Here is a 14,436-nt window from a genome sequence, read left to right as displayed (position 1 = left end):
GAAAGGCCCCATTAAGTTCAACAATGCCACGATCTCGATTTTCCCAGACTTCTCCATGGAACTTCAACGGGCACAGTTCATGGAGGTCAAAAAGAGCCTTCGGGCGAGGAATGTTATGTACTCCATGATTTATCTGGCCCGGCTTCGAGTGGTTTATGAGGGTTCCACTCAGTTTTTCACGGATCCGGTGGAGGCGACTGAGTGGCTACGATCCCACGGGGGGTCTGCTGCAAAGGAATCCTAGTGCATATATTGCTAGTCAATACCTTTGCATCAATGGTCTGATTGGAGTTCTATCCGCCAGTATCCAATAACCAACCATACCAGACACTGTGCTCAGTGATGGTATCCCCTAGTTCGCTTCATGACGGGAGTACAGAACTCTGCTCCCATACTGTTTGCTGTTTATTTACTTTGTTTTTTCTTTGTTGTGGTTTTATAGGTTTTTTAGGTAAGATTCGCAGCCAACGACACTTTTCATTTTTAGGAGATGTCTCTAAATTTTACCTGGGTAATGATGTGCCACATATTTAGCGGAATAAACCGTGGGGTCTGAGTTGATCTGTATGACATGGAATATGAGGGGTATAAAAACTCCTCGGAAAAAGATTAAGGTCTTCTTGCAGGTCAGACATTACCACCCTCACATTGTGGCCTTGGTGGAGACGCACCTGACCAGGGATACTGTTCGGTGTGTGCAGAAGCCTTGGGTTCAATGGTCTGTTCACTCATTCCATACCAGCTAGAGAGGGGTTTCATTGTTGGTACATAGAGACGTTAGATGGGAGGCCAGGGAGACTCGGAGGGATCCTGAGGGTTACTTTTGTTTTTGTGCATGCACTGATAAATGCCAGGGAATATGTAATCCTATGTGTCTATAACCCCCCTCCGGCTAGTATGTCTCTTCAGAGGGCAATGAGTTTTGCCCTGGATTACCCAGATGCGCATGTTATCTGTATGGGGGATTTCAGTATGGTTATGAACAACTGCCTTGATAAATTGAGACTGGATGATGGAACGACTGGGGGGGCCTCTTCGCTGACTACAACTTCGCTGTCACTGTTTATGGGGAAGGGCGGGTGGCTGGATCTGTGGAGGATGCGTCACCCTGAGTTAAGAGAATATACCTGTCACTCGTCCACTAAACGCTCTCTGTCGCACATAGATTACATATTTGGTTCCAGCGGTCTGGTGATGTGGGTGGATAACAAAGAGCATGGCACTAGGGGGATCTCAGATCATAGCCCGGTTATCCTTAAGCTTAAATATGGACAATTAAACAAAGGGATAGTTTGGAAGTTGAATCCTTTCTGGTTGAAGTTAAGTGTCCCCCGATAGAACGATCAGTCAATTGCATTGTTTCATCGAGTCTCATCCGGAACCTCAAGACATTAATTTATTTTGGGATGCCATTAAGGCATACTTGAGGGGTTGCCTGTCCTCCACAATCTCTTATATTAAGCGGGTAACCTCAAAGGAGGATGAGGAAATGGAGCGATGATTGAAAGACTCAGAGGCTACATACAGTCATATGTAAAAGTTTGGGCACCCCTATTAATGTTAACCTTTTTTCTTTATAACAATTTTGGTTTTTGCAACAGCTATTTCAGTTTCATATATCTAATAACTGATGGACTCAGTTATATTTCTGGATTCAAATCAGGTTTATTGTACTAACAGAAAATGTGCAATCTGCATTTAAACAAAATTTGACCGGTGCAAAAGTATGGGCACCCTTATCATTTTCTTGATTTGAACACTCCTAACTACTTTTTACTGACTTCCTGAAGCACTAAATTGGTTTTGTATCCTCATTAAGCTTTGAACTTCATAGCCAGGTGTATCAAATCATGAGAAAAGGTATTTAAAGTGGCCACTTGCAAGTAGTTCTCCTATTTGATTCTCCTATGAAGAGTGGCATCATGGGCTCCTCAAAACAACTCTCAAATGATCTGAAAACAAAGATTATTCAACATAGCTTTTCAGGGGAAGGATACAAAAAGTTGTCTCAGAGATTTAACCTGTCAGTTTCCACTGTGAGGAACATAGTAAGGAAATGGAAGAACACAGGTACAGTTCTTGTTAAGCCCAGAAGTGGCAGGCCAAGAAAAATATCAGAAAGGCAGAGAAGAAGAATGGTGAGAACAGTCGAGGACAATCCACAGACCACCTCCAAAGACCTGCAGCATCATCTTGCTGCAGATGGTGTCACTGTGCATCGGTCAACAATACAGCGCACTTTGCACAAGGAGAAGCTGTATGGGAGAGTGATGCGAAAGAAGCCGTTTCTGCAAGCACGCCACAAACAGAGTCGCCTGAGGTATGCAAAAGCACATTTGGACAAGCCAGTTACATTTTGGAAGAAGGTCCTGTGGACTGATGAAACAAAGATTGAGTTGTTTGGTCATACAAAAAGGCGTTATGCATGCGCTGTATTGTTGACCGATGCACAGTGACACCATCTGCAGCAAGATGATGCTGCAGGTCTTTGGAGGTGGTCTGTGGATTGTCCTTGACTGTTCTCACCATTCTTCTTCTCTGCCTTTCTGACATTTTTCTTGGCCTGCCACTTCTGGGCTTAACAAGAACTGTACCTGTGTTCTTCCATTTCCTAACTATGTTCCTCACAGTGGAAACTGACAGGTTAAATTACTGAGACAACTTTTTGTATCCTTCCCCTGAAAAGCTATGTTGAATAATCTTTGTTTTCAGATCATTTGAGAGTTGATTTGAGGAGCCCATGATGCCACTCTATAGGAGAATCAAATAGGAGAACTACTTGCAAGTGGCCACTTTAAATACCTTTTCTCATGATTTTATATACCTGGCTTTGAAGTTCAAAGCTCAATGAGGTTACAAAACCAATTTAGTGCTTCAGGAAGTCAGTAAAAAGTAGTTAGGAGTGTTCAAATCAAGAAAATGATAAGGGTGCCCATACTTTTGCACCGGTCAAATTTTGTTTAAATGCAGATTGCACATTTTCTGTTAGTACAATAAACCTGATTTGAATCCAGAAATATAACTGAGTCCATCAGTTATTAGATATATGAAACTGAAATAGCTGTTGCAAAAACCAAAATTGTTATAAAGAAAAAAGGTTAACATTAATAGGGGTGCCCAAACTTTTACATATGACTGTATATATCTAATCAAACTAGTGGCAATAAGATTGAGTGGTTGGCTGCGCAGAGGTTGTGCACCCAGCACATAGACACTAAATCTAAGTGTAAACTATTCTTCACCCGTCAATCTTATTTTGAACTGGGAAACCAGGCAAGTAAGTTTTTGGCCTATTTGGTGAGCCAACACAATACCTCCAATACAATACTGCAGATTCGTATGGCGGATAGTTTACTGGTGTCTTCGACCGAGGAGATACAGTTGTGGCCAAAAGTATTGAAACCCTGCAATTCGGTCAGATAATACTCAGTTTCTTCCTGAAAATGATTGCAAACACAAATTCTATGTTATTATCTTCATTTAAATTGTCTTAAATGAAAAAACACAAAAAGAATTGTCCTAAAGCCAAATTGGATATAATTCCACACCAAGCATAAAAAAGAGGGTGGACAAAAGTATTGGCACTGTTTGAAAAATCATGTGATGCTTCTCTAATTTGTGTAAATAACAGCACCTGTAACTTACCTGTGGCACCTAACAGGTGTTGGCAATAACTAAATCACACTTGCAGCCAGTTGACATGGATTAAAGTTGACTCAACCTCTGTCCTGTGTCCTTGTGTGTACCACATTGAGCATGGAGAAAAGAAAGTAGACCAAAGAACTGTCTGAGGACTTGAGAAACCAAATTGTGAGGAAGCATGAGCAATTTCAAGGCTACAAGTCCATCTCCAAAGACCTGAATGTTCCTGTGTCTACCGTGCGCAGTGTCATCAAAAAGTTTAAAGCCCAAGGCACTGTGGCTAACCTCCCTAGATATGGACGGAAAAGAAAAATTGACAAGAGATTTCAACGCAAGATTGTGCGGATGTTGGATAAAGAACCTCGACTAACATCCAAACAAGTTCAAGCTGCCCTGCAGTCCGAGGGTACGACAGTGTCAACCCGTACTATCCGTCGGCGTCTGAATGAAAAGGGACTGCATGGTAGGAGACCCAGGAAGACCCCACTTCTTACCCCGAGACATAAAAAAGCCAGGCTGGAGTTTGCCAAAACTTACCTGAAAAAAACTAAAACGTTTTGGAGGAATGTTCTCTGGTCAGATGAGACAAAAGTAGAACTTTTTGGGCAAAGGCATCAACATAGAGTTTACAGGAGAAAAAAAGAGGCATTCAAAGAAAAGAACACGGTCCCTACAGTCAAACATGGCGGAGGTTCCCTGATGTTTTGGGGTTGCTTTGCTGCCTCTGGCACTGGACTGCTTGACCGTGTGCATGGCTTATGAAGTCTGAAGACTACCAACAAAATTTGCAGCATAATGTAAGGCCCAGTGTGAGAAAGCTGGGTCTCCCTCAGAGGTCATGGGTCTTCCATCAGGACAATGACCCAAAACACACTTCAAAAAGCACTAGAAAATAGTTTGAGAGAAAGCACTGGAGACTTCTAAGGTGGCCAGCAATGAGTCCAGACCTGAATCCCATAGAACACCTGTGGAGAGATCTAAAAATGGCAGTTTGGAGAAGGCACCCTTCAAATATCAGGGACCTGGAGCAGTTTGCCAAAGAAGAATGGTCTAAAATTCCAGCAGAGCATTGTAAGAAACTCATTGATGGTTACCGGAAGCGGTTGGTCGCAGTTATTTTGGCTAAAGGTTGTGCAACCAAGTATTAGGCTGAGGGTGCCAATACTTTTGTCTGGCCCATTTTTGGAATTTTGTGTGAAATGATCAATGTTTTGCTTTTTGCTTCTTTCTCTTTTGTGTTTTTTCATTTAAGACAAATTAAATGAAGATAATAATACCAAAGAATTTGTGATTGCAATCATTTTCAGGAAGAAACTGAGTATTATCTGACAGAATTGCAGGGGTGTCAATACTTTTGGCCACAACTGTATTTGGCTGTTTTTACGACTATTACAGGTCACTATATGAATCTAAAAGTGACTTTGATAATTTGGGATGCCTGGACTATTTATCAGATGTGGCATTCACTACATTAGATCATGAACAGCGAACCCTTATGGACGCTGCATTCACCGCGGAAGAGATAGAAAATGCTATAGCGGACATGGCTTCTGGAAGGGCCCCTGGACAAGATGAGTTCCCCATTGAATTGTATAGGAAACACCGGGATATACTGGTGCCACTTCTGGTGAAGGTATTTTGGGGAATTTGGGAAGGGAAGTCTATGGCTGATTCTTTTTATGAGGCTAATATCATGATGCTTAGGAAGGAAGGAAAGGACCCCTTGGAATGTGGATCTTACCGTCCTATTTCATTAGTGAATGTGGACTATAAAATCTTTACTAAGATCCTAGCTACCAGGCTGAACTCAATTATATTGAACCTTGTACATCCTGATCAAACGGGTTTCATGCCTGGTAAGAGCACTTCCATTAATATCAGACGGGTTCAGTCAATAGTCCAATATAGCTCCCTAATACCCGACAACAAATGGGCATTGGTGTCGTTAGATGCCGCTAAGGCTTTTGACTCTCTTGAGTGGCCTGTGCTCTCCGCGTGCTTGCAAAGATATGGCTTTGGTGATAAATTTATAAAATGGATCAAAATACTATATATGAATCCCAAGGCCCGTATCATAGTAAATAACTCTATATCTGAGTCTTTTCTATTACATAGGGGGACTCGTCAGGGCTGCCCTCTCTCCCCTGCCCTCTTCGCTCTTGCAATTGAGGCACTGGCAATACGTATAAGGTCTTCCCCTGACATTAAGGGAATCGATGTAGCGGGTCGGGTGAACACTATAGGTCTATATGCTGATGATATGGTGGTATTCATGGATGAAGCGGAAGAAACTTTGCCGCAAGTGATAGCCCTAATAGACAGATTTAGCAAATATTCAGGCTTATATATAAATTGGGAGAAGTCGGCTCTGTTACCCCTTTCTCATGCCCCGATGCCGCAGCTAGAGGCTCTCTCCTCACTGTCTATTGTATCTAATTTTAAATATCTGGGTGTCTATATATCCCGTGATAGTGCGTTTGATTTACAACTTAATGTCCACCCACTGCTGGAACTAGTTAAATTTAAATTTGCATCCTGGAGCAAACTTCCGTTGTCTGTAGCCGGGCGCATTAACTTGATTAAAATGATATTGCTTCCCAAGCTTAGCTACTCCCTTCAGCACAGTGCTGTGATGGTGCCCAGATCTTTCTTTGTGAGTCTTAACTCCCAGATCACGTCTTTTATATGGGGGAAAACTAGGCCCAAATTTAAATTGGCCACCTTACAAAGACCAAAAAGGGGAGGTGGAGCTGCGCTACCAAATTTTTTCCTGTATTATTTGGCTGGGCAATCTAAAGCTTTAAGTAACTGGATGCCGGGTAGCTACATTCCCAACTCTGAAAGTCACCTGCTTCATGCTGCACAGACTGATTGCCCACTGGGTTTCCTTGAGGTAGAAAGAACTAATGCCCCTCGTCTGCTGCCCTTGCTCCGATTGGCAAGATTAACATGGAGGCAAATCAAGAAAGTGTCTGGGTTTAAAGATTTTATAGCTGAAATGCCCCTGTGGAATAATAATTATTTTCCAATATTGCTAAACCACCCGTCCACTGAATTTTGGATTCAGCATGACGTTTTTTCGATGGGGGACTTATATGATCGGGGGACCTTGAAGTCTTTTGAGCAATTACGGGTCGCGCATGATATCCCAAGATCCCAATTTTTCCGCTATTTACAACTGAGATCAGCTCTTCAATCGCATGTAAGATGTAAGGGTGTAGGCCGTACTATTTCATCTCTACCTATAATAGGTATCCTTAAATCATAGGGCCCTCAGGGTCTCATCACCTCTTTATACACATACATGCTGTCAGCGGGAGCAGAATCTGCCATAAGTTCTATCAAGAGAAAGTGGGAACGGCTCATCCCTAATACACAGGACGAGGAGTGGGAGGAGGTTTTGGAATCTCCGATTGGAGTATCACCATCTATTAACAACAGAATGATACAATTATATATAATTAATCAGTCGTACTTGACTCCGACATGACTTTTTAGGATGGGCCGATACCAGTCATCAGAATGTTTACGGTGCCACTCTACAGGCGCAGATTTTATTCATATGGTATGGCAATATCCCACTGTCCTGCGTTACTGGAGAGAGGTGACATCATTACTGTCATCCCTAGTAAAAGCCCCGGTTCCTCTGGAGCCACTGGTCTGCTTGTTTGGGGTATGGGATGAGGAGATCTGGGATCGATATGATGGGGTCTTCTGCGTGAGACGTTATTTATGGCACGGAAGGTACTGGCATTACGGTAGATGGGAACTTTGTCCCCCCTCTTAGAATTTGGATTGACTTGGTGAACTCGATTGTTCCATACGAGCGCACATTATATCAAAATAGGGGATGCCCGGGTAAATTTGAAAAGATTTGGGGAGGTGGAACTCCTCTCATATTACTCTGCAAGGTTGAGACATCACATACGAGATAGTATGCTGTAGGATACTAGGCTGCGAAATAGTGGATATAGGTTGATGTAGTGGTAGTCGTAGTTTAGTTTAGGAATTTCTGATTAGATTTCCTTATCTGAATAATATGTTAAAAGGCTTATGTGATTTGTTCGATTATACATGTTTTATGATATATAACCAACTGTCCTTTGCGCATACTGGGAAGGTTATGTACAATACTACTGTGTTCTTTTAAAAAATAGTGTGTAATTTCTTGGTTTTATATTTTAATAATGGATGGAAACATGTATGCTCTGTGGAAAATGTTTGTTAACATGGGCCAATTGTATGTTGTACATTTTTTTTTATGTCCTGAAGTTCAATAAACGAATTTAAAAAAAAAAAAAAAGATGTGCTAAGATAATAGATATCAGTCAGATACATAATTTGTTCCTTGCATGTGTAGCTTATTGTATAGCTTTCTATTAATCTAAAAAATAAATACATGAAATAATTGACGTAGGGTCCCCATATTTTTGGTAATCAGCAAAGGTGAAGCAGACAGCTAAGAGCTGATATTATCAGGCTGGAAAGGTCCTTGGTTATTGGGCCCTTCCCAGCCTAAAAATACCAACCCACAGCTGCCCCAGAAGTGTAGCATCACATGAAATGCTCCAGTTCCGGCACTTCTACTTGGCTGTTTCCAATTGTTTTGGTGCTTTGGCAATCGAGGTAATGGTGCTTGGGGTTGATGTCAGCTGTGAAGTGTCCAAAAACACAGCTGACATCAAATCCTGGTATTAGTAATAGATAGTTGTCTGTCAGAATTCCCCATTATTAATGCAGAAAAAAAGATATCTCACAAAAAGTACTTTATTGAAATGAACACTCCCTCACACTTTCCTTGGTTCACCCCTTTATTAAAAAAGAAAAAGAATCCCACACAGGTCCGACATAGGCCAGGAATTCCAACAAAGTCCAGCGAATCCAACGTATAAAGACTATGGAGGCTGGTTCTGACACTCCATAGGCTCTGCAAGCAACCACATCTGAGTGATGTTCCCCCTTCAGATGTTCCTGGTCAGTCGCGAAGAGCGATACAGTAACTGAAGTTACCGTGCTTCAGAGTTGCAAGGGCTCACGCCAGAACGAGGTGCAATAGGCTTTGTACGGCAGATTCTCTGGACTTCGTTGGATTTGCATCGGGGCATCAGGAAGAGCTGAGGCGAAGGGCCAGAATTGGAGCATCTCATGAGATTCTCCACTTCTGGGGCAGCTGGGGGCTGGTATTTTTAGGCTGGGAAGGGCCCAATAACCGTGGACCTACCCAGCCAGATATCAGCTTTCAGCTGTCTGCTTTACCTTTGCTGGTTACCAAAATTGGGGGGATCTCGTTATTTTTTTCATTATTTATTAGGTTAACCCGAAAGCTATACAATAAGCTACACATGCAAGCAACAAATTATATATCTTATGGATATCTATTTATCTAGCAGAAAAAATGGAACAGCACTGTATAGATGAATTCAGGGTGCCCTTCAAACAAAAGGCCATTTGAATAAATAATAGAAAAGGAAGCAGCGCTTCAATAAATGATGAAAGTGGACTTTATTAGCCTGTATGGTGTAGCAACGTTTTGGCTTTGACCAGCTTGAGAAAGGTAATTCAGTGTATTAACCCTTGCATTTTTTTATGCAATGAAAGTTCTCAGCATCAAAAACTAACCAAAAACTCATTATGGGATCTTAACCTAAAGTCTCAGAATATTTATGTTCCTCTAGCTTCTAAAACGGCTATATTTATAGTTTTTATATTAAATCCATTTTTTGTCTTTATTTCTGCAGAAGGGATTTACACCATTGCATGTAGCTGCTAAGTATGGAAGCCTAGATGTGGCCAAACTCCTCCTACAGCGGCGTGCACCGCCAGATTCTGCCGGCAAGGTAAATCATCGTGGTTAGTCGTTATATGATTAGACTCTCATGTATTTGTTCTCTGTTTTACGTTAAGTGTTCACATGTTACGTTCTCACTGCTACATCACAATCATGTAATTACATAATGACTTTAATATGCCATTTATGTTAGTATTTTCTACAGTGTATATGTCTAGAGCTTCTTCACTAACTGGTTTAACCCCCATAACAAACACGCCCTTTGCAGAATGGGCTCACACCACTCCATGTTGCTGCTCACTATGACAACCAGAAGGTGGCGATGTTGCTACTGGAAAAGGGAGCTTCTCCCCATGTCACAGCCAAGGTGAGAGTTTTATATCGGAGTTTTTTTTTTTTTTTATAGACAGTTGCATCTGCTGTTTGATACATTTATTTATACTGGTTAGTGTATCATTCACAAAAGGGATATGGTGAGGGGTGTATATTGCAATTTCTTGGGTGTTTGTTGTTTTAGGCTATATTCACATGTGGTGTTTTTTGCAGCTGTATATTTTGCTGCTTTTTTTATTCAAATTTAAAGCTTCTTTTCACAGTACCAGCAAAAGCTATGAGATTTAAGAAATCTCATGCGCACGCTTGTTTTTTATTCCTGACAAAATTTGAGATCTTCAGATTTTGAAATTTGCAGCATGTCATTCTTTCAGCGTTTTTGCAGCATTTTTTCACCCCCTAGAAAGCAATTGGAAAGTGAAAAAAGCTGCAAAAAATGTAGCGCCGTTTGTCGCTGCGTTTTCAAGCTTTTTTGTTGAATAAAACTGGCTTCACTAAACATGTATTATCGACAAAGCACACATGTAATCTGCACCCAAAAACGCTGCAAAAATAGGCATAAAAAACGCTGAAAAATGGATGTCTTGAATTCAGCATTTGTCCCTGCTTTTAGAGCAAAAATGCTGTGTGTGAACATGGCCTAATAGTGTGTTTTGCTTATAGTGAATATCTTTATTATTTACATATACTTGAGAGCATATATTGCAGTATGGTTTATATGTATATGTCTTTTGGGGTGAAACTGGGATTACATCCAACAAGTTAGTGAAGTTAAAGATCACTTTCCCTTTGGGATCCATTCCCAAATAGTGAAGTAAACCCTTCTCCCTATATATAGTGAATTTCCCCTGGTATGGCTTTAGATCCCCATCCCTGCACATATCCCATTATAGATTTTGGGTATTCTTCCAACATATACAGTATATTATTTAAGCCTCAACTAGGAGTCAGCCCTTTTTCTCCTGACCTCGGTCCTCCATAATTCCTTGGTAATGTTGCTCATCCCAGCCTTGTGCATGCCTTTCATTGCACATTAAAGGATCTGGTATTACACACATACTAGAAAATGACTGTTCATGGTATAGCATGGTGAAGTAGGTGATATCAGTTTAGGCTTGCCATACGAACATTAAAGTGTATTACTTAATATGATCTTTTTACTATTGTAGAACGGTTATACACCCCTTCATATTGCTGCCAAAAAGAATCAAATGCAGATTGCCACGACATTACTAAACTACGGAGCAGAGACCAACATCCTCACCAAGCAAGGAGTCACCCCGCTTCACCTGGCCGCCCAGGAGGGGCACACAGACATGGTCACTCTTTTGCTGAACAAAGAAGCTAATATTCATGTGGGCACTAAGGTAAGATTTGCTTAATATAAAGTCATCAAAGACTTTAGCTGTCAAGTGTCAAGACATGAATGTATGAAAATAGAAGAAAATTGAAAAGTATCATTGAAAATTAAAGCAGATTGCTAAGGTTAAGGGATAATGATTACTGATGAGTGAACGTGCTGAGATAAGGTGTTACCCGAGCAATCAGGTGCTAACCGAGTGACTTCGGAATGCTCGAAAAATATGTTTGAATCCCTGCGCTTGCATGTCTTGCTGCAACACATGCAGGGATGCCTAACAAACAGCCAATCCCTGCTTGTGTTGCGGCTTTCAAACAGCCCCGGGGATGCAAACATATTGTCATACACTTGACATCCAGTGACACACAATCAGCCAATGTAGACAAGCAGTGCTGCAGTGTAAAGCAAAAGAGAATGTTCTTGTTAATATGTATCGGTCATACAGCGGTGTAATCTTTGCTGCAATTGCCATATACTTGCATTGTTACTGACCTCATTTAGGTGTAAGATAAAATATGCTTAAAGGGGTTGTTCGGGCTTTTCACATAATCTCAGTGCATATCTGGGCTGTAAAAACAACAGTATCACTGTGCTTGATTGGCCAGCAAACTCGCCTGACCTTAACCCCATAGAGAATCTATGGGTTATTGTCAAGAGAAAGATGAGAGACACCAGACCTAACAATGCAGACGAGCTGAAGGCTGCTATTAAAGCAACCTTGGCTTCATAACACCTAAGCAGTGTCACAGGATGATGGCCTCCATGCCACGCCGCGTTGATTCAGTAATTGATGCATACATTTCAGTAGGACAACATTTTTGTGATTTTAAAATAATTTTCAAACTGGTGTTATAAAGTATTCTAATTTACTGAGATAATGACTTTTGTGTTTTCATTGGCTGTAAGCCATAGTCATCAACATTAACAGAAATAAACATAGATCACTCTGTTTGTAATGACTTTATATAATGAGTTTCACTTTTTGTATTGAAGAACTGAAATAAATTAACTTTTTGATGATATTCTAATTTTGTAAGAAGCACCTGTATATAACATAGTTTAAAGACGCTGTTATAAATTTTGCCTGATAAATTTTGGACTGTCTAGTCTAAGTTTACGCTATCTCAAAAATAAAAACTTTTAAAAAATCTGCCCCACCATGTCATCAGCTATGTTCTAGGCAGGGTTCCAAAACTGGCATAACTATGGCTATATCCAAGTATCCAAATATGTATTGTGATGAACCAATAGCTAAATGTATAGCGGCATGCAAAGCTATAAAAAGAGTAATGTAGAATATATAAAAAATGTATATAATGACTGTATACCTAAGTTTCAGTTTCCGCTTAAATGTATATAATATTCAGAATGTAGATAGGTCGTCATTATCAGACAAGGGTCCGACACCCAGCACCCCTACTGATCAGCTGTTGCTCTCTTGAATAGGATCTGATGTGCTATATTCGGCAGTGACTACTAAACATTAAATGGAGCTGTACAGTGTGCCACCCACTTATGTGATATTGGTAGCTTAAGCATAAGTCATCAATATCACATGATTGGACAACCCCTTTAATATTTACTATTGGAGGGAATTGATTAAATAATTTCTTTTTGTTTGCACTGTTCACCAATCACCTTTTTGCAGCTTCCTTTTGACATGTTTAGTATTATTAGAAATAGCTTTTTGGGAATAATAAATGTTTACGGTATACGCTTGATTCGGCTGCCCCCCTCACGCAGAGCAAAACTCGAACAATCAACAGGCAGCCCTGGCTGACCAGCCTGACCAAAGAACTGAGACGGGTTTTCAGGGCCGCTGAGCGGAGATGGAAGAGAACCCATTCTTCTGAGCACTTCAACGCATACAAGCAGTCCCTTGCCAGCTCTCTGCCGCAAAACAAACTTACTTCGCATCTCTCATATCGTCCGTCTCACAACCCTAAACAACTCTTCAACACTTTCAATTCTCTACTCCATCCCACAGCACCTCCTCCCCTTCCTCTCATTTCTGCCGAAGACTTTGCCTCCTTCTTTAAGCAGAAGATCGACACGATCAGACAAAACTTTGGCCCGCAGCCCCCAATGCCCCTCTTAGCCGCTCAGTCCTGTTCTGAAAAAGCCAGCTTCTCCACCATGACAGAAGATCAGCTCTCCACCCTTCTGTCAAGATCACACCTCACCACTTGTGCCCTCGACCCACTCCCGTCTCACCTCATCCCTAACTTGGCCACAGTCCTCATCCCATCTCTAACACACCTTTTCAACCTTTCACTTACAAATGGTGTCTTTCCCTCATCCTTCAAACATGCCTCAATCACACCCATCCTCAAAAAGCCCTCCCTTGACCAATCCTCTGTGTCTAACTATCGCCCAATATCTCTTCTCCCTTACGCCTCAAAACTACTGGAACAGCATGTATATCTTGAACTGTCCTCCCACCTCTCCTCCTGTTCCCTCTTTGACCGGTTACAATCTGGCTTCCGACCGCATCACTCAACTGAAACTGCCCTAACTAAAGTCACTAACGACTTACTAACCGCCAAGAGCAAGCGACACTACTCTGTCCTCCTTCTCCTGGACCTGTCCTCTGCCTTCGACACCGTAGACCATTTCCTCCTGCTACAGACTCTCTCATCTCTTGGCATCACAGACCTGGCCCTATCCTGGATCTCATCATACCTAACAAACCGAACATTTAGTGTCTCCCTCTCACACACCACCTCCTCACTTCGCCCCCTGTCTGTCGGTGTTCCCCAAGGCTCTGTCCTAGGACCCCTACTATTCTCCATCTATACCTTCGGCTTGGGACAGCTCATAGAATCCCACGGTTTGCAGTATCACCTCTATGCCGATGACACACAGATCTACCTATCTGGACCCGACCTCGCTTCCTTACTGAATGAAATCCCACAATGTCTGTCTGCTATCTCAGCCTTCTTCTCTGCTCGCTTTCTCAAACTGAACATGGACAAAACAGAATTCATTATCTTTCCCCCATCTCACTCAAACCCTCCACCAGACCTATCCATCAATGTCAACGGCTGCTCTCTTTCCCTGGTCCCGTACGCTCAGTGCCTTGGGGTGATCCTCGACTCTGCGCTCTCTTTCAAACCTCATATCCAAGCCCTCACCTCCTCCTGCCGCCTCAAACTTAAAAATATTTCCAGGATCTGCTCATTCCTCAACCACGAAACCACAAAAACACTAGTGCATGCTCTTATCTCCCGCCTTGACTACTGCAACCTCCTACTCTCTGGTCTCCCCTCTAGCACTCTGGCTCCGCTCCAGTCCATCCTACACTCTGCTGCCC

The 14,436-nt window shown here is 41.8% G+C and overlaps 1 protein-coding gene across 34 annotated transcripts in view; it reads left to right on the top strand.

Moving 5' to 3' along the window:
- Window positions 1-14,436, top strand: part of ANK2 (ankyrin 2) — a 772,868-nt gene that overhangs the window by 602,667 nt on the left and 155,765 nt on the right. For 29 of the 34 annotated variants that reach the window (XM_073571907.1, XM_073571914.1, XM_073571911.1 and 26 more), the window contains 3 exons: window positions 9,381-9,479; window positions 9,699-9,797; window positions 10,933-11,130. In XM_073571907.1, coding sequence (XP_073428008.1) covers window positions 9,381-9,479; window positions 9,699-9,797; window positions 10,933-11,130 — 396 coding nt within the window. The remainder of the gene's footprint in view (window positions 1-9,380; window positions 9,480-9,698; window positions 9,798-10,932; window positions 11,131-14,436) is intronic. The other 5 variants (XM_073571906.1, XM_073571922.1, XM_073571921.1 and 2 more) reach the window with 1 other exon arrangement.

The sequence above is a fragment of the Dendrobates tinctorius genome, unplaced genomic scaffold (assembly GCF_039654945.1).
Source record: "Dendrobates tinctorius isolate UK_male_01 unplaced genomic scaffold, ASM3965494v1 ptg000030l, whole genome shotgun sequence".
Taxonomy (NCBI): Eukaryota; Metazoa; Chordata; class Amphibia; order Anura; family Dendrobatidae; genus Dendrobates; species Dendrobates tinctorius.
The sequence above is the reverse complement of the archived record's forward strand: the minus strand, read 5'-3'. Positions and strand labels throughout refer to the sequence as shown.